General features: G+C 43.2%; 1 protein-coding gene and 1 long non-coding RNA gene across 8 annotated transcripts in view; one reads left to right on the top strand and one right to left on the bottom strand.

Moving 5' to 3' along the window:
• The window catches only part of LOC144088535 (uncharacterized), a 40755-nt gene that overhangs the window by 14880 nt on the left and 199 nt on the right, over positions 1 to 25676 (top strand). The window contains exons 2-5 of the long non-coding RNA XR_013304894.1: positions 18773 to 18842; positions 18946 to 20415; positions 24206 to 24400; positions 25650 to 25676. The exon at positions 25650 to 25676 is cut by the window's right edge and continues 199 nt beyond it. This is a non-coding gene — a long non-coding RNA (uncharacterized LOC144088535). The remainder of the gene's footprint in view (positions 1 to 18772; positions 18843 to 18945; positions 20416 to 24205; positions 24401 to 25649) is intronic.
• aldh3b1 (aldehyde dehydrogenase 3 family, member B1) overlaps positions 968 to 25676 on the bottom strand; it is a 45403-nt gene continuing 20694 nt past the window's right edge. For 6 of the 7 annotated variants that reach the window (XM_077618996.1, XM_077619001.1, XM_077618997.1 and 3 more), the window contains 4 exons: positions 19173 to 19565; positions 7809 to 7972; positions 7631 to 7730; positions 2266 to 2630 (listed from right to left, as the gene is read on the bottom strand). In XM_077618996.1, the coding sequence (XP_077475122.1) occupies positions 2443 to 2630; positions 7631 to 7730; positions 7809 to 7972; positions 19173 to 19565 (845 nt within the window). In that variant the 3' untranslated portion in view covers positions 2266 to 2442. Of the gene's footprint in view, positions 2113 to 2265; positions 2631 to 7630; positions 7731 to 7808; positions 7973 to 19172; positions 19566 to 25676 lie in introns of those variants that run through there. The other variant, XM_077618999.1, reaches the window with a different exon arrangement.

Here is a 25676-nt window from a genome sequence, read left to right as displayed (position 1 = left end):
AACATCCTCATATTCAAAATCCTCATTCAAATCATTTTGAGCAGGCATGCCTTGTTTTTAGAGACCCTTTTGTCCGGGCAATCACGCGATATATGCCATAATTTTTCACAAACCCAGCACATAGCATTTTTGAAAACCTGATTTCTGTTTAACCTCCTCATTTGTTTTCTCCCAATCTCTTGGCTAACATTCCTATTCTCTCGCCACCTATCTCGGCAAATATTTCCCCCGTCAGCCGAGGAGGCCCCGCTATTCTTTTTATTTATTTCTTTACACAACGGACCCGTTTTATCACTCTTCTTTCTGTGGAACAAGCCGTCTCGCTTGTATCTCCATTCACATATTATATATAGATTACCTCTATGCTTAGTGCGTATTTTATCCTGCAGGTTTATTATTTCATGCATATTAAGCTGGCCAGCAAACCCATATTTGTTTATCCATAAATTTAACCCTTGAAGCGCTTTGATTTTCCCCATTTTGTAGTGAGTTCGTGTAATTAGGTAGTAACTTTCTTCCTTTTCCGCCTTAGGTTATCAGAACTACACACGCAACCCACATGTATACTGTCGGAGTTATATTTGTACTTTTCCGGACCACAGTACAGGACACCCCGAACTGCCCTAAGTTTTATAGACTCATGCTCTGTCTTTTTACCTGGTAGAAACTAGTACATACAGGGTTTTATTGTCTCATTTCTCAAAATTGACCTACACATGTAATGCCCCTTCGTGCATTTGGCAACCGTCAACAAATGCAGACATTCATGTGGACTTACCAGAGATGTCCTCAGATGTCTCTTTCAGTAGGATTAGTCTTCAACCAACGCCGTGCACACGGTCTTCCCAGATATCGATCGGAAGCGCTCGGATTCTTCTTCGGTTTGTTGACCACAGGATCGAAGGACCAAAAATGATAAGTTTATCCTTAGGTATTTCCAAATTCACCTTTCAATAAAAGAGGCATCTGAAGTCACATCCTTTAATTCTTGCAAGAAGAGAATACATCCACCCACGTGTCCGGTCAAGATCATTCTCCTAACTTGATGTCTCTTTCGCTAACTTATTCATAAGATTTTAACACCATGCCCCACAGAAGTCTAAACATTTTTAGAGTCTCATAACAATTTATCTCAGTTCTCAAAACAATTGTAGGTCTGTTGACTCTTCCCAAGAGAGTTTTGATGTGAACCATCCTGAGAAGATGATGCTTCCCAAAATAATCCACAGTTCTTGTTGTGAGCCATCCTGAGAAGCCGATGCTTCCCAAAGCAATCCACCGTTCGATGTGAATCATCTTGATGCTTCCCATAACAATCCACAGTTCGATGTGAACCATCTTGATGCACAGTTCTCTTGATGCGAACCAGTCATCACTTATGCAAGAGATGTATTAAAATGGGCTTTGTATTAATGTCAATAACTCTGCGTTGCAAGCACATATATAATATAATAATATTGATACACATTTATAATAATGATAAACCTAACAGCGCACCACTCACTGAGTGTATGGACGCAACAACAAACAAACACAGATAATCAATATATAGTAATTATAAATAAATAATCACTAAATAGTAATAGATAAAATAAGAGGTCAACATAATAAATAAGCAGTATATGTAGTAGTAATAAGACTTGATTAGGTCCTAGGTGCAGAACTCGAGTTGAGTATGGTGACAGCTCTTGGGAAGAAACTGTTCTTGAATCTGTTCGTCTTCGCAGTTATGGCTCTGTAGAGCCTTCCAGAGGGCAGCAGATTGAAGTGGATGAAGCCGGGATTAACATAACTCATTGCAATTCTTGCATATAACTCCAAACTGAGTCATTATGGGAGTGAATCAATTTTGAGTTTACATTATTTCATCACTTGAGTAATAACATTTTATGCTATATGAGGCACGGTGGCGAGTGCTTAGTCTGTCTGGCTCTGAGATCGACGAGATCAAGGGTTCAATTCCCGGTGACTTCTCACCTTTCTGTGTGGACGATGCCGCCTCCGAGCACCAGCAGCGCCTCAACTCAGGGAGTTGGAGTCTGCATTTTTCTCCATGCCTCCCACATCCCCAAAACTTGCATGTTTGGCTGGTTTAGCACTCTAAACTTGTCCCTAGGGATGAGTGTGAGCATGAGTGCTTGTGAGTCTCATTTTGGCCTACAATTACCTGGCATTGCATAGCAGTGTCTACCCCACATCCCCCAACCCCCCCCAAAACCCCACCCCCCGACTACTGCCCACAGTGAGGATAAGCGATACAGAAAATGAATGACTATAACTGAATTTGTTTATTAAGAAGTGCTTTAGGTTTTCAGTGTGGGGAACTTCACAATAGTTTCATTATTTTCATAATTATGTATTTGCTGCATTTTTTTTTGAACTAAAGACAGTACAGCACTTCCACACCAATCTATGAATTCACACTTATTACATTTTCTTGCATTACATGAGTAAACACGCTGTTTTGGCTGAAGTGCTCCAGCGCATCCAGCTTAATTTATTCTCTCCATAGGGAGGGTAGCGTAGGCCATTCAGTTTCTCTAAAGCCCAACCACGTATCATGCAGGCCCGCCGGTGGCTGAAGGTTTCAAAGCCCCAGCGACCATGGTAAGAGCCCCAGCCACTTGCCCCTAAAAAGTATAGGAGAGGTAAAAATTATTGTCATAATAACAGCACATCACATTTGCCTGACTTAAATCGCCCCTTTAGTCCAGGTTTATGGCTTAACTTTAACTCTTAGAGAGCAACTAAAAATGAAGATTAAAAAAAGCGGACAGGTCTTCAATAACATACTATTCACAGCAAATGTAAATATACTCAAAGCAAACAAGAACATGAATTAACTGCTAATAGAGTTAAGGTTGACAACTCAATGAAAAACAAAAATGAACACCTAATTGGTACAGATGACCGACTCAATAATTGTCTCACGTTAGTTCTTTTAGTTTTTTTTAATGTGAGAAGTTGTTTTCTTTGTACTCAATTTTACTTAAACCTGAGTTAATTAGGGGAATGAGTAATATAACTGTTAGGGTTAGTTGGGGTTTTAGTTGGTTTGTTTGCTTTTCGCCTCTTGTCTCCCTCCGGGCTTCCCTTCCTCTCGTAACCAGCTGCATGTATTTTGTAATCAACCCTTGTCTGTCTATTTAAACCTTGTGTGTTTGTTAGTTTTTGTCGGATCGTCTACCTTGTTTGATTCATGTCAAGTTTCCATGCCAAGTTACTCGTTACCCCATGTCTTTCCATATCAAGTTTGATTTTGTTATTTGATGCCCAGTCCTTGTTTTTTTTTTAAGATTCCTGCCTTTGAATGATTAAAGTTTTGTGAGAGCGCTCCTTCCAAGCCCTTGACTGCTTCCCTGCATTTGAGTCCAACTATGATGCCACGCTAACATAACAATAACCATGTGTCATTCATTCATTCATCTTCCATACCGCCCATACTCAAAAGGGTTGCGGGGGTGCTGGAGCCTAACCCAACTGTCTTCAGGCAAAAGGCAGACTTCACCCTAGACTAGTCACCAGTCAGTTGTAGGGCACACAGAGAGACGGTCACTCACACTGCCACCGATGGGAATCGAACCCAGACTGCCCACACCAAAGTCAGTCAGAAGAACCACTGCACCATTGGTTGGCATAACCATGTGTAAAAACAATAATATGTATTTTAATACAAACTTTAAAAAAACTGTCCTGCTTAATTTGACAGCGTATAATAGAACCCTTACGGTCCTTATTGCATTTCTTTTTCATTCATCTTCCCGACTGTTTATCCCCACAAGGGTTGCGAAATGTGCTGGAACCTTTCCCAGCTGGGCGTAAGGCAGACCACACCCTAGACCGGGGGTCAGAAACCCGTAGCTCTAGCTATTTTTATTTATTTTGAAAATGGAAAAATATGGCGGAGGGAAATATATACATATTTTTATCATGATTTATATAGGCGGCCAAACATGACACAAATATTATTAACATTTTCCAAAGCTGTAAAATGTGTAGAATGTTAAATTTCAACATTTCTGTTAGTATAGATTTGTTCCATAGCCTGTGCCACACGTTTCTATCAGCAGGAGATGCTGATAGATGCACTGCAGGAGAAATAAACATTTAATCATTAAAGCTCAATATGTATTTGTAGAGAACAAAGTTATTTTGATAGTAGGCTAATATACCTAACGGATACAGCCTGTGTTGCCTTATTATAAGGCTTATATAAGGCTTTAAATTTTCACAACCATACCGTCAGTGTGGGAAACAATCCCACGCTTGCCTGCACTGAAGTCAGGCAAATGGACCGCTATACGATCAGGTGCTTAGAGTATGTAAATATGTATATCATGCCCTAGGTATCTAGCTTGGTATAATCAGTCTTATCACAATGAATATGAATCATAATTCATTCAATTAAATCATAATTCTATATAAACTGTTTTTATTACACTAGGACCTGTTATACATGCTAAAACATTAGCATCAACGCTAGCAAGTGCCAGGAGTGTGATTGTCCGTCCGCCCTCAGACACCGCTACAGAATCCTTTTTTATTTATTCATTTATTTTCTGGACCGCTTATCCTCACAAGGGTGGTGGGGGTTGCTGGAGCCTATTCCTGGCGGGGGACACACTTTTCACCTCGGAATCTAATGAAAGCTTGCAGTATAAGTTGCTGTTTATAATGTTTATTGGCAGTATGATAAATCTGTTTCCAAAAATGTTGACAGAAAGTCATTCCATATTTACCGAATTATGAATAATTTAACTGAAGATTTTGTTCACTTGACGTACTCTGATCCAACACATGCCTCATATGAATGTTGAAAAAACATTTCTGGAGGGGCAAGGTACAAGAGTGGTTAGCACGTTCACCTTGCACTTCTGAGATCAAGGATTCAATCTCTGGTGGGTTCCACCGTTTCAGAAGTTTGCATCCCCGGTTTCCTCTCACATCCCAAAAACATACATGGTAGGCTGGTTGAACCCGCTAAATCAGGGGTCTCAAACTTTCGGCCCGCGGGCCAACTGCGGCCCTCGGGACGATAATTTGCGGCCCCCGTCTTAATATGAAAGATCGATTTTTTTTATTTTTTTTTATTTTTTTTTTATTACCCCTTTCCCCATGATGGCGCCGTTTAAGTGGCAGCCAGTGGCAGTAGCTCTGTCCACTCATGTTTTTCTTGTTTTACAGCATGTTTTACATGAAAAATTAGAGGGAACATTGACATGCACCTGCTTGTGGCAGGTGTGATACTGGTGTGCCGATAGCGAGCAATGATGATGTCGTGACCGGATGATTCGCCTAAAGACGTTTCGCCGACGGACGTTTGACAGACGGACAGGTCGTACTAGTATTTGTTAGTTTAATGATTAAATACAAATACTAGTATTTGTATTTAATCATTAAACGCTGTTTTCAGCTGGATTTGACCGAATTTGAGAGCATTTTGAGCGAATGGACGTCTATAGACGTTTTTTTGCCTCCATCGCGATATCATCCAGTATTTGTATTTAATCATTAAATGCTGTTTTAGGATGGATTTGACCCGATTGCTGTCATTTTACGGCTCGGTTCTGCTACATCTGCCTGCCCAAGAGTGCTTATTCCCGGACTGCCATTGATGGTAGACGAACATTGATTTTTACTATAATTTGGACAACACCGGCGGCGGGCCGGATTAAAAATCCTAACGGGCCGTATATGGCCCGCGGGCCGAGGTTGAAAAACTTGTACACACACGATCCGGCGGGGCGAGCGTTGGAATCCCGTTTCGGCGAAACCTCCGTTCGGCCGAATGAACGTTCGGTGGAACGTCCATTCGGCGACCTGCCCGTCTGTCAAACGTCCGTCGGCGAAACGTCTTTAGGCGAATCATCCGAGTACCGATGATGTCGCTCACACTGGTACTCAGTGCGCTCAGGGAGGTTGTCTTTCTGCTCAGACCAACAAAAAATTAGAGGGAACTTTGGTTCGGAGCTGAATGAACCAATCACGGTGAGGTATACGGCTCTGGAGGGCGGGACATCGGCCGTGCTGTCCAGTGCCTCGCTCACTCACTCATTCATTCCTCCAATCAGCTGGGCGGAGGAGAAGCCGTGAGGCCGATCACTCCGCTCGGCGCGCACACTCCTCCGCTGCTCTCAGCATAGAACTGAATGAGGCGCTATGATCCGTGATCCAGCCTGTGTCAGTGTCTGTAGCCATCTCCGCGATTGAAACGGAGAGCGAAAGTGCACATGCGCCACAAACCCGCGCGACTGAATGTGAAAGATCAACCCGAGACTCATTCCAAGTGGAAAAACATATTACAGAGCCCCAGAGATGTCTGTTTCAAAGCCTGCCGTGAAGAGAAAGGTCGGTGATGAGCACAGACAGTTTCAAGAAAAGTGGGGAGTGCAATATTTCTTTGTTGAACACAGGGGCACCCCGACGTGTCTCATTTACACTGAAAAAGTTGCGGTGCACAAGGAATACAATTTGAAACGTAATTGTACTACGAGACGTGCTGAGGAGTACGAAAAATACCAGGGAGATGAGAGAGCCAACCAGGTTGCCAGTCTTAAAACACGTCTTCTGAGGCAACAGGATCTCTTCAAGAAGGCTACCAAAGACAGTAATGCAGCAGTCAAAGCTAGCTACGCCGTTTGTGAGTTGATTGATCCTGTGCTAAGTGATCCCAAATGGCTCATGGACTTGGCTTTTCTTGTTGATATCAAATTTTTGCGGACCCCTTCAGCTTTGATGTGCAAGATGCCCCTCCTGAGCTTCAAATGGAGCTCATTGACCTGCAGTGCAACTCTGCACTCAAAGCCAAGTTCAGGGAGGTGAGTGGAGAAGCAGACAAGCTTGGGCAATTTTTGAGAGAGTTGACCCCCAGCTTCCCTGAACTTTCCCGAAGGTTCAAGCGGACCATGTGCCTTTTTGGGAGCACATACTTGTGTGAGAAGCTCTTCTCCACCTTGAACTTCAATAAGTCCAAGTACAGGTCCAGACTTACTGATGAGCATCTTCAAGCTCTACTTAGGGTCTCCACTGCTTCCTCCCTCAAGCCAAATGTGACTATGTGAGAAGAAGCGCTGCCAGGTCTCTAGCAGCAAGGAGTAGGCAAGAGAAGCCGTGTTCAGAATATTTCATGTTCAATGTTCCATTCAAGTTCAGAAAGTTAAAGGTTAAAGAGCTGTTAATACAGACATTTGAAACGGAATAAAAATAATTCATTTTCTCTACTTAGCCAGCCAGTGTATATCTACTGTATGCTCATTAGTATTATTTGGTTTTGTATTACTGATTGATTTATTTTTTATTCATCTTTAAGTTAATTTATTTAATTCATTATTTTTTGTTAAAAAATAAAGATATTTGATAACGTTGGAAAGTTTTATCAGTGCTTTTCTTGTGGAAATCCTGATGCGGCCCAGTCTCACCCAGACTCGGCCTCTAGCGGCCCCCAGGTAAATTGAGTTCGAGACCCCTGCTCTAAATTGTCCCTAAGTGTGAGCATGAATGGTTGTTCGCCTAATTGTGCCCTGTGATTGTCTGGGAACCAATTCAGGGTGTCCCAAACCCCCGTGATCCTGGTGAGGATGAACGGTATGGAAAATAAATGACTGAATAAAGTATTTCCTTCAACACCTACCTACACCTCCAAATGGTAGTCCCGGCAATGTAATGTGGATCATTCCATCATTTGCGCAAAACCCTCCACTGGTTGTTTTTTCCATCACTGTGTTTATGATCTGAAAACAGGGGATTCGCAAAGTGAATGTGCAAGACAAGAAGTCTACAATCCTAAGATTACAGTGGTGATCCCTTACAGAGGTTTCGTTCGAAAAAACGTAGAGAGCCAATGGCTTCTCCTTGTCATTGACAAAGTCAATTGCTTTCTCCAGAGTGTCAACTGCCAGAATGGGAAGAATAGGGCCAAAAATCTCATTCTTCATGAGTATATCATCTTCAGCAACGACCACCACGGTGGGAGCTAGGAAGAATTATACATAATTATAGCATTGAATTATTTTCTTCACATAAACCAAATACATATTCTACAACAAAGATTAAGTAATAACCTCTTGAGATCTGAATTTAAATTTAGCAAATATGTATTTCAAAAATAGATATTTATCCGACAGACAGGTTTCAAACCATCAAATCTATTTTCGTTTGACACAGAGACAACCCAAGGAAAGAGAAAATGCAGTTTCTAAATGATGATTTTATTTACCAAGGCAGAAAAAATTACAAACCTGTCTGGCCGTCTGTGAAAAAGTAATTGCCCCTGAACCTAAGAACGGGATGTGCCACCTTTGGCAGAATAACTGAAATCAAGCATTTACGATAATTTGTGATGAGTCTTTCACAACGCTTTGGAGAAATTTTGGCCCACTCTTCTGCGCAGAATTGTTTCAATTCTGCAATATTAGAGGGTTTTCTAGCATGAACAGCCAGTTTCAGATCACACCACAGCATTTCAATAGGATTTAAACCTGGACTTTGACTTGGCCACGCCAAAACCTTAACTTTGTTTTTTTTAAGAGCCATTAAGAGGTGGACCTGCCGGTGTGCTTTGGATCATTGTCATGCTGCATGCTCCAAGAGTATTGGAGTTTGAGCCAACGAACTGAAGGCCAGACGTTCTCCTTCAAAATTTGCTAGTAGACAGCAGAATTCCTTTTTCCAATCAAATACAGCTAGTCGTCGTGGTCCTGAGTTAGCAAAGCACTCCAGACCATCACCCTGCCACCATCATGCTTCACTGTTGGTATAATGTTCTTTTGATGCAATGCTGTGCCATCTTTTTGCCAAATGTAACAGGCCGCACACCTTCCAATAAGTTCAACTTTTGACTCATCAGTCAACAGAATGTTCTTTCAAAAGTGTGGAGGATCATCAAGATGTTTTTTGGCAAACCTAAAACCTATATTCTTTTTGGACAGCAATGGTTTTCGTCTTGGAACTCTGCCATGGATGGCAGCTATGGCCAGTGTTTTTCTTATAGTAGAGTCAGGAACATTGGCCTTGATTAGTTACAGTTACTTTGTGATTTTCTCTTTCCTTTGGTTGTCTGTGTCATACGAAAATTGATTTGATGGTCGGAAACCTGTGTGATAAATAGGAAGGAAGGGGGCAAATACTTTTTCACAGCACCAATGTTCCCTCTAATTTTTTGTTGGTCTGAGCAGAAAGTCAACCTCCCTGAGCGCACTGAGTACCAGTGTGAGCGACATCATCGGTACTCGGATGATTCGCCTAAAGACGTTTCGCCGACGGACGTTTGACAGACGGGCAGGTCGCCGAATGGACGTTCCGCCGAACGTTCATTCGGCCGAACGGAGGTTTCGCCGAAACGGGATTCGCGCGCTCGCCCCGCCCCCGGATCGTGTGTGTACAAGTTTTTCAACCTCGGCCCGCGGGCCATATACGGCCCGTTAGGATTTTTAATCCGGCCCGCCGCCGGTGTTGTCCAAATTATAGTAAAAATCAATGTTAGTCTACCATCAATGGCAGCCCGGGAATAAGCACTCTTGGGCGGGCAGATGTAGCAGAACCGAGCCGTAAAATGACAGCAATCGGGTCAAATCCATCCTAAAACAGCATTTAATGATTAAATACAAATACTGGAGCTCTTTGGACATTAGAACCGAGCCCAGGGAAGTGAATTCCTTGGTAAAATGTCGTGATGATATCGCGATGGAGGCAAAAAAACGTCTATATACGTCCATTCGCCAAACGGCTCAAAATGCTCTCAAATTCGGTCAAATCCAGCCGAAAACAGCGTTTAATGATTAAATACAAATACTGGAGCTCTTTGGACATTAGAACCGAGCCCATCATGAAGAAAGGGGTAAAAAAAAAAAAAAAAAAAAAAAAAAAAAAAAAAAAAAAAAAAAAAAAAAAAAAAAAAAAAATCTGTTTTTTTTTTTTTTACTGCGCGCCATAGGATTTCTGCTGCGCAGAGAAGACGAGAGTAGTGCGCAATTGCGCACGCGCGCAGCTTAGAGGGAACAGTGCACAGCACTGTACATTTTATATATATATATATATATATATATATATATATATATATATATATATATATATATATATAATCTCTCATCTCATTTTCTGAACCGCTTTATCCTCATAAGGGTTGCGGGGGTTGCTGGAGCCTATCCCTGCTGACTCCAGGCCAGAGGCGAGGGACACCCTGAATCGGTGGCCAGCCAATTGCAGGGCACAAGGAGACAAACAATCATTTTGGCAATTTAGAGTGTCCAATCAGCCTACCATGCATGTTTTTGGAATGTGGGTGTTAGAAAGGTTCCCGTTATTTGTTTGTTTCTATGGTAACCGCTATTAGTCATTTCCTGTTGCCTCACGTCACTTGCGAAAGGTACGCTGGGATGAAGAGTTGCAGGACGGAGTAGCGTCAAGTGCGGCCACATGTAGACACACATGTAAAGAATGTGTACGGTGTGTCCGTGACAGAATAACCACATCCAGATACACACCCAGACACATATACACATACACAGTACACATATACACACCCATATAAACATGCACGTATGCTAAGCAACACGCTTATTTGATTATATATTTATTGATGTATTTATTTCTTGACCTACTTATTACCTATCTATTTATGTCTAAAATGCCTTTCCTATTCCTGCATCCTCACCCTCTTGCCACTGGAACAACGAAATTTCCCGAATACGGGATGAATAAAGTTATCCAATCCAATCCAATCCAATGTACACACATACATAGCTCACACATGCACTTCCACACACACACACTCATACACTCTCCTATCCATAACAGCAACATACCATGTTTGCACAAATTGTCAAGTGCATTTGTTCCAAGTGCTGGATTAAAGGGTCAAACCCAACTCCACTCTTCGATTCCTTGTGTTCTGACTGACACCCCCAAGCGATCAGATCATAAACCATATTGAGCAAGCACCTTATACAGTCCTCACCAAGCCCTCTCAAACAGTGGGACCTCACCAAGTCCTCTCAAACAGTGGGAGGAAACCGGAGTACCCAGAGGAAACGCACGCAAACTCCACACAGGTGGACATGACCTGGATTTGAACCCAGGACCCCAGAGCTGTGAGGCCGACACGCTAACCACTCGCTAACTGGGCCACCGCCTGTGTAAAGTGTGAAAATAAATTAAACTAATTTGCTAACTCACAAAATTATAATATAGAAATAAATTGGACCTGATATCGGGAGACTTTGACAAAAGCCTAGGGTCTATTATAAAAAATATTATTAATTAATATAGATATAGAAAAGTAATGATACATTTAAATGTAGATGTTATTTGGACTGAAAAGTGATAAAGTTTGTCTTTACTGCATTAGAGCCTTGTTATATTCTCAAAATGCTCTCCCATGCAAAATGAGGGCATAAATGGCCAGATTTTGGCTTGGATGGATGAGTTGCCGTAGATTTTAAAGTTCAAATTGGTTATCATTTGGTTAAATCTATCAATTGGAAGAAGAGGATGAATAGCCTTAAAGTGTAATTTTGGAAAAGATGTTGACAAAATCAGTCTTGCAAATTCAATGGTGATAAAAAGAGAAGAGTTATTGTAAAAAGTGGTAACATTTGGAGATTTGGAGTGAAAGCCTATTTGAAATGGTTTCTGTTCAGGTTTAATGAGTGGACTGTTACAATTAGATACAACTATATGGTGCATTGCAAATATTTTATGCATAAGTAAATATTTCTAAGGGCGGCCCGGTGGCTGAGTGGTTAGCGCATCGGCCTCACAATGGGTGACCTAAAATCCAGGTCGGTCCACCTCTATGGAGTTTGCATGTTCTCCCCGGGCCTGCGTGGGTTTTGTCCGGGTACTCCAGTTTCCTTCCACATTCGAAAGACATGCATGGTAGGCTGATTGGACACTCTAAATTGCCCCTAGGTATGAGTGTGAGCGTGAATAGTTGTTTGTCACCTTGTGCCCTGCAATTGGCTGGCCACCAATACAGGGTGTCCCCTGCCTCTGGCCCGAGGTCAGCTGGGATAGGCTCCAGTGTTATACCCTGAATTTACGCTGGAAAAACAGGGAGAAATAATCACAATAGTGATTCGTTGTTGCTTCCTCAATCCAACTTTACTGATATGAGGAAGACCTCCCACACTTCGAGGGACGTGCATCAAGGCATCAATAATCGAATACTTATATATACCCAGTCAAAACTAGTTGCAACATCTTTAATATGCGATCGTTAACAGGATGTAAATTAAATATTTAAATTGTTAAACCAATATTTTTTTTCTTATCTGAACATTTTAACACGTCACACCAACCCCCCCTGCAACCCTAGTGAGGATAAAGCAATTCAAAAAAGGAGCTCAGTTGACATGAGAAATTTATTCATTTGTTTCTGAAATGTTAACTGATGTGAATGTAACTATCACAGAGAACGAGAGCTGTTTTTCTCTGCCTGGCTGGCGAGGAGGATTTTGAACTCCTGTGAAGAATCCAGCCCGGTTTGCCTTTTGTATTTTTTATGAACTTGTCACTTTAAATCTTCCTCTGGGAGCTGATTCTCATGAAAACTTCAAAAGGCAAGGGCCAGAGTTCAAATACAATCAACAACTGATACAGTACATGTGTACTGGATGGGAACTGTAAACACAGTCCATAAGCAGACTTTACCCATACATCTGTTCAACAGTTCAATCATTTCAAGATCTGCATGTGCATTCTGCAATATGTCCATGGGAACAGTCTGCAAGCTTGTCAACAGTCTATAACTGTCTATGCCAGCATCAAACATGTCACCCTTATAGACTCAGGTCTGTCAGAGTCCATACATATAGGGGGGCTGAATGTTATATGGCTGCAGGTGTCCTAAACATGGGACCACTCCTGGTGCAGGGTAAGCAGGTAAGAGCTGGTGTGGTGGCTGGATGCTGTAGCAGGAGGGGACACCCAGCTGATCATAGGTCATGCGTCGTGGTGGATGTCTCTCCTTTCTTGGCCGCTTGTAAGTCAACACCTCAGGTTCAGTCACAGAGGTTAGCTGAGAGGTGTCTGACAAGTGATCATCACGAGGATTTTTAACAACCAGGTTTGTTCCCTCATCAGGCAGGTCCTACACAGATTGACCAGGCTCCTCCAGCTGGTAGTCATCTTGTGATTGTACGGGAGCGGAAGCAGGGACCTCAACTTCAGGTCTCTGCTCAGCTGGCAGTGGCCTGTGCTCAGACTCCATCTCTTGGGCATCTTTCTCATTTAGCACCTGGAGGGGCTCGTAGTGGAGGTCATATTCGTCACCACTGTCTTCATCTGATTCTTGAGGATGAGATAAAGGCTGCTGTCTCTTTCTCTGCATACTTTTGTCACCTTTACCTGCTTCTGGTGTTGCCTCAAATGGTAAATGGTCACAGGACATCAGTAGGTTTCTGTACAGAACTCTGGAACGTCCTTTACCTTTTTCTGGCCTGACTTCATGAATTGGCAGATCAAATCCCATTCCTCTCACCACTGTGTGAACCGTATCATCCCAGAGGTCACTGAATTTTCCAGGTCCTCCTCTTGGTGTAAGGTTAATTAATCAGGATTAGCTCACCTAGTTGTAGCACTGAGCTCCTCTCTTTTGTGTCATAGTGCTTTTTACCCCGTTCTGCAGCTTTCTGTGTGCTCTCGTTTACAATGGCGTACGCCTCCTACATATCCCGTCTCCATTTCTCCACATAGTCCTGCTGACCATTTGTATCTGACTTGCTGCACAGTCCAAAGCATGTCAACTGGAAGCCTCGGTGATCTCCCAAAAAGCAGGTAAAATTGTGAATAACCTGTCACATCACAATGGGTACATTTGTATGCATGCACAAGCTTGTTCAAAGACTCCTTCCAATTTGATTTCTGAGTCTCCGTCATCGTTCTGAGCTTTGTAGCAATGTCCTGTTCATTCGTTCCACCTGACCATTCTCCATCGGGTGATAAGGTGTTGTCCTGGATCCAGCCATGCCACTGAGTTTCTTCAACTGTGCGAACAACTGATTTTCAAATTCTCCCCCCTGATCATGGTGGTTACGTGAGGGGAGCCCGAACTTCAAGGCAAAGTCATTGAAGATGAGGTTTGCAGCAGTCTTTCGTGACTTGGAGGTGGTGGCATATCCTTGGACAAAACGTGTAAAGTGATCGACAATGACGAGGATATATTCATATCCGCCTTTGCATCGATCAAGATGAAGGAAGTCAATACATACCAACTCAAAGGGCTGTGTTGTCACAATATTTGTCAATGGAGCTCTCTGTTCAAGGCATGGTTTTCTTTTGTTTTAGACAAAGGCAGGTCTTAGTCACATAATGTTCAATATCAGACTGCATATATGGCCAGAAGAAGCAATCACGCTCAAGGGATACTGTGCGGTCGACACCCTGGTGCCTCGTGCTATTATGCAACACTATCATTACTTTACTTACTCGATAGTGCTCTGGTAGGACTAACTGTTTTCGGGTTGTGGTGGTTCTGTACAGAATCCCGTCACTGTCTGTCATCAGTTTGTCCCTCTCCCTGAGCAAATATTTTGTATTTGGGCTGAGCGACTTCAACTCCTCAGCTGTGACTTACAACCTGACAGTTGATAGTTCAACACAGGACGAATGAACAGGTCAGATTGTTATGCTTTCCTTACCTCTTCTTTTGGTATGGGGGTGATTGATGTAGCAGCTGTCCCATCTGCATCTAATACTGGACAACAATTCTGTAAGGAAGGCAGAGTCAAAGGGGACATTTCTTGTACCTCAACTGCTTGGGTCGTGGCAACGATGGCATCAGGTGGTAGTTCCTCAGAACATTCTTACCTCCTCTTTTCATATGGGGGTGATTGATGCAGCGGCTGTCCCATCTGCATCTAATACTGAACAACATATCTGTAGGGAAGGCAGAGTCAAAGGGGACATTTCTTGTACCTCAACTGCTTGGGTTCTGGCAACGATGGCATCAGATGGTAGTTCCTCAGAACATTCTTTCATCAAAGACTAAACATCCAGCGGCATTCTTGACAAAGCATCTGCGTCACTGTTCTCCTTCCCTGGCCTATATTTTATTGTAAAGTGGAAATCAGCCAATTCTGCAACCCACCTGGAAGTGGTTGAATTCAGTTTTGCAGTGGATAGAATGTACGTAAGTGGGTTGTTGTCACTATACACGGTGAATGTTGGGGCATAGTACAAATAATCATAGAATTTGTCAGCGTTTGTCCATTTTAAAATTCCAGCTTAACAGAATGTAGGTGATAATTCTTCTCAGCTGTTGTCAATGTGCGGGAGCCATAGGCAATGACTCTAAGTTTGCCATCCTGTTTCTGACACAACACTGCAACTAAACCTTGGTGTGAGGCATCAGTGTGTACAATGAATGGCTGAGTGAAATCTGGGAACCCTAATACTGGTGGATAGAGCAGGCAGTCAATCAGTTGTTCAAGCGCCTGCTGGTGCTGGTCAGTCCATATGATCGGCTTGTTTAAGGGAACGGCATGTCTTGGTTTCTTTGTCTTTGTTTTGTTTGGGTTGTCTTGGGCATTACTCTGGTCTGTTTTTGGAAGGTCATACAGACAACTTGCTCTTCTGGAAAAGTCATTGATATATTGTCTGCAATAAGTCAGTAGATCAAGCATCTTTCTGAGTAGACCAACAGTGTGTGGTTTGATGTCCTTCAGTGATCAAACAGCTTCAAAATCTGCCCTCTGCAGAAACTATCCTGCCCAAGTAGCGAACGTCAGTATTGAAAAGATTGCACTTGCTGGGTTTTAGTTTGATGCCATACCTTCTGAGGTGCCTAATTACTTGTCTCACATTGTCTACATGCCCTTCAAAGGTCTTACTGAAAATCAGCGTATCATCCAAATAAGGGATGCAGATGTTATTCCGAAGTCCTTCCAGACATTCCTCCATGCAACACTGAAACGAGGCAGGGGCAATCCCCATGGTGTAACAAAAGCAGTCAATGCTCGACATTCCTCAGACATAAACCCCTGATGATATGCCTTCCCCTGGTCTAGGAGGGAGAACCAGGAGTTCCCGGCTGTTGTGGTTATTCTGGGATACTATTATAGATGTATGCATTTTAATTATTTTTGTGTAAGAGTGTCTTTAATTTGAGACTGGGGCAAACTCGAGGTCACCTTCCAGGAAAGCTGGCTCCAGCTCCAGCTAGAGACTTAACATTTCACCAAGTCCTTGCTCCAGGACTGATTACTGGAGGATACGCCTCGACCCTTTCCTCAGATACAAGTTCGCAATGGAGATCTGTGAAGGACGCTTAAATTGTTGTTGATTCAGCGGATGGCTATCAATCAACCTCCGGGATTACTCGCATATGTTTCTCAAATTATGACGCTCGGTTCGCTTGATATGGAATTGTTTTGCCGAATGGAGGCTCGTTTGTTTAATTTCCAATGGAGTTGTTTTTGAGTTCCGACCTTAATTGTTATTAATGAATACCTGATATGCGATTATTGTTGCAGTTGTTTTTGACCTCGCTGGTGTAATTCGGTTATCTTATGCAATTGTTTGAATCAGATTACCATAGATGTTTTGAATTATGCGCGACTAAATGGACAGAGGAGGATGCCGCTCTTCAGAATCATCTTGGACGCGGACGAGTCGGGAGTGATTTTCCTTGCAAGTTGGTAGCTAGAGTATGCCAAATGATGTCTCTCTGTTTTATTAAAGAATATTTAATAAACCTATCACCGCCTAAGCCGTCCATAATGTCTTGGACTCAGGGGATAGGCTGTCAATCAGAATGTGTCTTCCTATTTAGGTCTCTATAGTCTATGCACAACCGAAGAGGTCCATCTTTTTTTCTGACACGCACAACAGGCGAGGAGTATTATGAGTTTGACTTTCTTACCCAGCCCTGTGCTATGAAGTCATGGAGGTAACCCTTCATCTCCTCGTACAATGGTCAGGGTACTGTATGAACGCTTGACTGGCTCAGAGCCTTTGAGAGAGATAGTCATTTGCAATCTCTCAATTCAGCCAATATCATTGTTTAAGATTGAGACGGAGTGACACTCTTCTCTCAGCATTCTTTTGACTACCTGTCTCTGCTCCTCTGTCAGGTGACATCTTCAGGTGGGTCCCATTGTTCACCTGTATTGGATGGGGTGTGAATGCTGGTGTGGTTCACTGTAATTGGTGCTGGGGCTGATTCAAAAATCTCAGCGGGAAGTACAGTGGAGATATTTTGTACTGTGCCAATTACAATGTGAGAGAATATCATGGTCAGTTGGATTTGAGACATCAATTGTGATGACAGGGAAAACACCCTTCCTTACACTGACCAAAGTGTCATTGAACTCAAGACCATCTGGTCACTGGGAGTTCATATCTGGGTGAACAAGCATGATCATGTCCTCTTTAAAAGGTTGGGCAGCTACACGACACTCAATCTGAATAATGCTGTGTTTTGGTGCTAAAACCCTGTTTTTCTTTGTTCTCACTACATACTGGTCAATCTGTTCTGCACTGACGGCCTGTATAAAAGTTCTCACCTTGTTTCTTTTGAGACTTGGGAAAACCCTCCATAAAGCAATGTACTGTTGATGCATTTCAGTGTGTGTCAGGATGTGTTCAATAACATTAAAATCATTAATGGGGTGGGACAGGTGACACCCTCTTGTCACAGGCATTGGAATGATCAATTCTTTTGTTCTGTCCACCTCTGAGACAAAATGAAAGGTTGTCTCAACCCACCTATAAGGCATCTCAGACCCTTTTGCTGCAGTCAATGTCAGATCTTTAGGTGTTTCTAATATTCCTTAGACATTTCTCAGTTACGCGTCAGGTAAATATTCATTTTTCCACCTTTCGTCAATAAGTGAGACTTGGGAACCCGTGTCCCATAATGCTTGAGGTTGTAATTATTGGAGTCTGTTCCAATTTTGATCCCTGTTTTTCGTTTGCATCCCTTATCTTTTCCATCTCGCCGTCAGTTCTTCCAGTCTCGGGATCATGTGGGGTTTGCTTTGCATCACTATTAACTTCATACTTCATCTCTGATATTTTGTCTTTCAGTTCCAACAATTCAGTTCTAAATCACATATTTCCAGTAGGTAATTTTTCATCAGGGTGTGCAATGTTCCTACTACCTCTTCGTGCAACTGTTTCATTTTGTTGCCAATGTAGGAGTTCTGTTGACTGCACAGGGGTGAACTCTGAACTGGCACGTCTTTACTGTCACTCTGATGATCTCGGATTGGCCTCAGATGATGTGTTCAACCGACAACTTCCAGTTCTTCTCAAACAGCAACACCTCTCCTCACTGCAACCTGCCTGGTTTGTAGTGTTTGGGTGGATTTAGTTGGCTCCGATTTCAGTGAGCAGGTCATGGACTCTGGACATCTAAACAGCAATCCCAGCGGTGCCTCCAAATGTTATACCCTGAATTTACGCTGGAAAAACAGGGAGAAATAATCACAATAGTGATTTGTTGTTGCTTCCTCAATCCAACTTTACTGATATGAGGAAGATCTCCCACGCTGGTCGAGGTACGTGCATCAAGGCATCAATAATCGAATACCGATATATACCCAGTCAAAACTAGTTGCAACATCTTTAATATGCGATCGTTAACAGGATGTAAATTAAATATTTAAATTGTTAAACCAATGCTTTTTTTCTTATCTTAACATTTTAACACGTCACACCAGCACCCCCCGCACCCTAGTGAGGATAAAGCAATTCAGAAAATGAGCTCAGATGACATGAGAAATGTATTCATTTGTTTCTGAAATGTTAACTGATGTGAATGTAACTATCACAGAGAACGAGACCTGTTTTTCTCTGCCTGGCTGGAGAAGAGGATTTTGAACTCCTGTGAAGAATCCAGCCCGGTTTGCCTTTTGTATTTTTTTCCTCTTTTTTTTAATTTACATGATTTTTTTTGTATTATTCTGTTGTCTTGGGATCAATCTACCTTCTTATGTTCACTGGCAGGGATTTGTATCAATGAAGGAACAGCAAGCAGCCACCAGTCTCATGGCTTTCCAGGACCGCAAAGCGGTTGATATGCTTCTGGCGGCGCAAGGGGGCGTGTGCAATGTTTGGAGATCAATGTGGCACCTTTATTCCCAACGACACATCACCCGATGAGTCCCTAACCAGAGCCATTTAAGCAACAAAATGTGGGCATAAAATCAGAAAATATTATAATACCAATTTACCTAGGTATTTATCCTCATGGTCACCTTCTCCTCCCACTACAATTGTGCCATTGGTCTTTTTCAGAAGGTCTGTCAGACGAGTCCAGTGTCGCTGTGATACTATCCGACACAAATCTGGAGAATCCTGAGGGCGCTCACCGTAGAAATCCTTCAGTGTAGCGCACAAGGCAGGAAGGAGGGAGTCACGTGTCTTCTTTGAGCAGACTACATAGTCTGGCGCAACACAGCTCTGTCCTGCATTGAAAAACTTGGCCCATACTATGCGTTTTGCAACAGCTTCAATAGTTACAGTTCCGTAAATGAGGCATGGACACTTGCCACCTAGCTCAAATGTCACCGGTGTCAGGTGGACTGAGGCTGCCTGTAGTATACTGCTGGCCCTTTCCTTAGAACCTAAAACAAGATAATAGTTACTTACATTAAAAGTCCATTGTGCTCTCTAGACATTTCAGATTAGAAGGAGGGCAGAATAATTGAGCATATAATAGATATTTATTGTTGAGTTGGGTTAAATAGCTTGATAGCTTTTTACAGTATAAGGTCACATTTTAAAACCTATACAATGATATAGTCTATATCGTCTAGACAACAATACAAAATGTTTATTTGCATATTTCCATTCTCACAGACTAAATACATTTGTGATATGAGCAGATTTACTTTACAAGCTTGATCATGGAACCGTTTGTGCTTGGTTAATGAGGGGCCACTGTGTAAGATGCTGTGTCCAGACAAACTGAGTCATCAAGAACTTGCAGAACCGTATTTGACCAAGCTTCAAAAGCAAGGTCAGAAGAGGATGGAAGAAACAAAGGGTCCTGGTAGACAGGGGGACTAATCATTATGAGGAGGAATCTTGGCCAAGTAATTTTCTAAATGGAATTAAAATTTGCACCATGTGTGTATCGGTTCACATATGAATAAGTGCAATAGTACCTCTAACAAAAATAACTCTTTGACTGGATTTATTCACTTAAAATCATTTTTGTGACTGAAATAAATGAGCGGGCCCAGTCATCTATCGAAAAACATCAGATAAGAAAACGGCGTGCAGTTGACTGGTATGACTCGCCATGTTTTTTTTTTTAGTCTGCAACCATGACGGCGGGGGCCCTGACAGCAAAGACTTTGATGGTGCGGTCCCTGATGGCGGCGACCTTGACAGCAATCTTGATGGCAAGGGCCCTCATGTTGGTGACCTTGACAGCGGGGGCCCTGACGGCAGCGACCTTGATGCATACCTGTAAATTTATACGTTTTTCCCACATTTTACATATTTTTTCTTTTTAAATTGTGTACGCCGCATAACCACTTTTATATGGAATCTTTTTAAGTATGTTTTTTGTAAAACCGATCTCTTTTAACCCATTTCGTCTTGGTCACTGGTAGCAGACGGAAACGTCATCATCGATTGCCAATATGGTCATGCTTTAAGCATGATATGCGCACATGCATTTCCCTTTCACACATCCACCTTTTCACTATGTAAACATAGCGGATCAGCAAGCAATGTGTCATGAAAGGTTTTCGGTTGCGAAACGAAAGGGGACCCAGAAATGCAGGGAGTTGATAACACACAGAGTGCTGGTGCACAAAGCTAAAGACTTTAATAAGAACTAACAGAAAAAGCCATACAAACTTAGGATTTATTAAAAATCAACAAAGAAACAAACCTTACAAGGATAGCACATACGCACAGTGACACAGAATCAAATCAAAGCAATAATCAGACAACCAGACATACCAGAACGCAAGGTATACCCCAAGGCATTCCAGGGCCAGCCAGGAAACATAGTCTCCCCAGCGTATCCGAGGTCGGCGCCGTGGCCTCCTCCCGGTGGGACGTGCCTGGAACACCTCCCGAGGGTGGCGTCCAGGGGGCATTCTGATCAGATGCCCGAGCCAACTTATCTGGCTCCTCTCGATCCCGAGGAGCAGCGGCTTTACTCCGAGCCCCTCCCGGATGACCAAGCTTCTCACCTTATCTCTAAGAAAGAGTCCGGACATCCTGTGGAGGAAACTCAATTCAGCCACATGTATCCGCGATCTCGTTCTTTCGGTCACGACCCACAGCTCATGACCATAGATTAAGGTAGGAACGTAGATCGACCGGGAAATAGAGAGCCTAACATTTTGGCTCAGCCCAAGCTGTACATAGAGGTGAGCTATGTCGAGCCGGAATTTCTCAACCTCACCCACTAGCTCTGGCTCTCCCAACCAGAGGTGACATTCCACGTCCCAAGAGCCAGTTTCTGCAGCCGGGGATTGCACCACCAAGGATCCCTCCTTTGGCTGCCGTCCAACCTCTTTGGGCCCTCTTACAGGTGGTGAGCCCATGTCAGCGGGAACCCACGTCGGCTCTTTGGTCGGGCCCAATGGGTGTAGGCCCAGCCACCTGTCGCTTGCCAACGTGCCCCTCCTCCAGGCCTGGCCCGCGTCCAATAATGTTGCTCATAATAAGAGGTCTTCTGACTCAGGCTTTGTCTGGTCTCTCACCTCAGACCAGTTTGCCATGGGTGACCCTACCAGGGGCACAAGGCCCCAGACAACATAGCTCCATGGATCACTGGGATACGCAAACCCCACCACCACAAAAGGTGATGACTCATCGGGGGTGTCAGGATTATTAGTTTCACATTATATATTTGCTTGCAATGAAGAATATGCTTTGCTTTACTATTAAACTTTGCTCATTATTATTAGATTATTATTAATTTCATATTATTATGTTCGCTTGCAATGAAGTAAATGCTTTGCTCCTGAGAACCTTAGTTAGACTAAACAAAGAGAAGTCAAAACACCTTGGACTGCTTGAAGTGGACAAAACAAAGAAGATCCAAAACGCCTTGAGCTCCATGTGTCCACCATAGACCACAAGATTTTAATTTGTTTTGACTATTGACGTTTCACTTCTATTTTCCACACCTTTCCTGAGAGTTGAGACGTCCATTGTAACTAGGGTCCATGAATTAAATAAACAACAAAAAGGTGTGTGAAGCCAAAACGGAGTCAGAGACTTGACATCAACGGTTCGTTCTCCTTGCAAGTAAAAAATCCAGAAGACTGTCTTTTCTCTTTATTTGTGTGTGCATTTTGAGAATGCCTATTGGTGAACTAACCACTAAGAAAACGTGACACAATGTACCCAGACAGTCAAGCTGTCAGCATCATACAGCAACATCTACAGAAACTTGAATTTAGTGCATACTGATTGGGCAACCCGTCCACTTTGGAGAAAGTTTTTTACCTTTAAGTGCGCCCTTCGATTAAATACAGTACAACCACCAATTGAGCAAGTTATCCTACTTGAAAAGATTAAAGAGGCCTGTAATTGTCAACATGGGTAAACCTCAACCATGAGAGACAGAATGTGGAAAAAAAACTGAAAATCATTGTTTGATTTTTAAAGAATTTATTTGCAAATCAGTATTTTGGTCAATACCAAAAGTTCATCTCCATACTTTTTGTACACTTTGTTGGCAATAACGGCGGCCAAACGTTTTCTGTAACTCTTCACAAGGTTTTCACACACCGTTGCTGGTATTTTGGCCCATTCCTCCATGCAGATCTCTTCTAGAGCAGTGATGTTTTGGGGCTGTCGTTGGGCAACACAGACTTTCAACTCCCTCCACAGATTTTCTATGGGGTTGAGATCTGGAGACTGGCTAGCCCACTCCAGGACCTTGAAATGCTTCTTACGAAGCCACTCCTTTGTTGCCCTGGCTGTGTGTTTGGGATCATTGTCATGCTGAAAGACCCAACCACGTCTCATCTTCAATGTCCTTGCTGATGGAAGGAGATTTTCACTCAAAATCTCTAGATACATGGCCCTATTCATTCTTTCCTTTACACAGATCAGTCATCCTGGTCCCTTTGCAGAAAAACAGCCCCAAAGCATGATGTTTCCACCCCCATGCTTCACAGTGGGTATGGTGTTCTTCGGATGCAATTCAGTATTCTGGATGATCCAAATGCTCTCTAGCGAACCGCAGACGGGCCTGGATGTTTACTGGCTTCAGCAGGGGGACACGTCTGGCAGTGCAGGATTTGAGTCCATGGCGGCGCATTGTGTTACTGATAGTTGCCTTTGTTACTGTGGTCCCAGCTCTCTGTAGGTCATTCACTAGGTCCACAGCCCCAAAGCATGATGTTTCCCCCCTATGCTTCACAGTGGGTATGGTGTTCTTCGGATGCAATTCAGTATTCTTTCTCCTCCAAACACAAGAACCTGTGTTTCTACCAAAAAGTTCTATTTTGGTTTCATCTGACAATAACATTCTCCAAGTCCTCTTCTGGATCAACCAAATGCTCTCTAGCAAACCGCACTCACTGTTCTTGTTATCATTTTGACGCCATGGGGTGAGATCTTGCATGGAGCCCCAGATTGAGGGAGATTATCAATGGTCTGGTATGTCTTCCATTTTCTAATAATTGCTCCTAAAGTTGATTTCTTTACACCAAGCGTTTTACCTATTGCAGATTCAGTCTTCCCAGCCTGGTGCAGGTTGTACAATTTTGTCTCTGGTGTCCTTCGACAGCTCTTTGGTCTTGGCCTTAGTGGAGTTTGGACTGGGAGAGACTGAGGTTGTAGAAAGGTGTGTTTTATACCGATAATGAGTTAAAACAGACACTATTAATACAGGTAACGAGTGGAGACCTCGTTAGACCTCGTTAGAAGAAGTTAGACCTCTTTGACAGCCAGAAATCTTGCTTGTTTGTAGGTGACCAAATACTTATTTTCCACTCTAATTTGGAAATAAATTCTTTAAAAATCAAACACAAATGATATTCTGTTTCTTTTCCACATTCTGTCTCTCATGGTTAAGGTTTACCCATGTTGACAATTACAGGCCTCTCTAATCTTTTCAAGTAGGAGAATTTGCACAATTGGTGGTTGACTAAATACTTATTTACCCCACTGTACCCAACTGGGGATGTTATAGTTGTGCATTTTTTTTATCGCTTAATAAGGGGAATTGCAATCACTAATAAGGGGAGCAATTGGCCGAGGTTGAAAGGTGTGTTGATGGCAGGGGCCTTGATGGCGGCAACCTAGACAGCGGGGGCCCTGATGGCAGTGACGTAGACTGTGATCATGACGCCGGAGACCAGGACAGCTGCAGCGTGGACAGCGTCCACGACGGCAAAGACGCCAGTGAGGTGGACGGCCGCGACGTGAACAACGGCGATGCCAGTAAAGGTGGATGGCAATGACAAGTGTTCCCAGGGTAAGTGTGTCCTTCCAGAGTGTTTCCTGAGCAAGTGCCCACTTCCAGAGTGTTTCATGGGTGAGTGTGCCCTACCTGTTAGGAGTTGCTTGTTATTGTTTTTCCCATTGCCTTCTTCCTGTGTTCTGGTGATCGTTTCCATACTCTTGTCTGTCCCTCCTACCTTGCTGTTGTGCTCGTGCAGCTGCGCGTGATTCAAAATTAGTTCCTGTTGTGTCTATTTAAACCCCACTGATTATTCTGTCATTGTCAGATCGTCTGGCTTATTTCCCTTGCCATGTGTCTGCGTTACCCCGTTCCTCGATTCCCCGTGTTTTCCCTAGTCCGGTTTGGTTTTGTGATTTGATTCCTAAGTATTTGTTATTTTCTAAGATCTTGCCTAAGTTATTAAAGTTTTGGTATGAGCACTATTTCCCTCGTCCTCGCCTGCTTCCCCACGATTGGTTCCTATTCCTCATAACCTCACCCTGACGTCTCCTCAAAAACGTAACACTACCAGAGTGTTTCCCGGGCAAGTGCATCCTTCCAGAGCCTGTTCTGAGCGAGGTCCCCGACCGCGTCGTCTCCCTTTCCAGTCCGCCACTTCCTCGTGTGCCAGACCGGATGTCTGCCGGACCAGCCAACCTGCCGCGTTCTCGTGGTCCGGCATGAACGTCCAGCAGACTGATTATGTTTCTGGACAATTGTCGTGCCCCCTTCTATTCTCCCGACCTGGATGTTTTGGGTTTCTTGTTCTTTTTTGGGTTGTCTGGAATCCCGGTGGGGATTATGTAAGATATGGGTTCTGTCATGTTTTGTTGGGTTTTGTTGTGTGACCTGTGCTTGTGATTGCCCATTGAGTTCACCTGTTGTTTATTTTCCCTGATGTCTCTCCTGCTCACTGCCTCTTGTGGAAATGTGGCCATGTGTTTCTAATTGTCTTGTCTGTCTATTAAGTTTGTCACTTTCCCCCTTTATTGTATTCATTCTTTGTTGTTTGGGGTACAAGTCTAAGTTATTATAGTTTGGGTCCTCCTCCGCACACCACATCAAACCCTAACAGTATTGTAGTGCTCTGGGGACTTTGATGTTACCCGGTGACCTAACATTGCCTTTGTGGTGAAGTTTGGGGTGCCCCTCTTATCGGTCCGTCTTTGTGCCTTGTTTAGGATTTCTCTTCTCCTGGTGAAGGCAGGACCAGTCTGGAGTTGTGGTGCCTTTTCTGGGCCCCGCATACTGATGTGGATTTTACTGTGCTTTTTCGTGACAGGGTGCTCCCTGCTGGAAGGGTTGAAAT

The sequence above is a fragment of the Stigmatopora argus genome, chromosome 14 (genome assembly GCF_051989625.1).
Source record: "Stigmatopora argus isolate UIUO_Sarg chromosome 14, RoL_Sarg_1.0, whole genome shotgun sequence".
Classification (NCBI taxonomy): Eukaryota; Metazoa; Chordata; class Actinopteri; order Syngnathiformes; family Syngnathidae; genus Stigmatopora; species Stigmatopora argus.
Note: the sequence above shows the minus strand (reverse complement) of the source record. Positions and strands in the feature narration are given on the sequence as shown.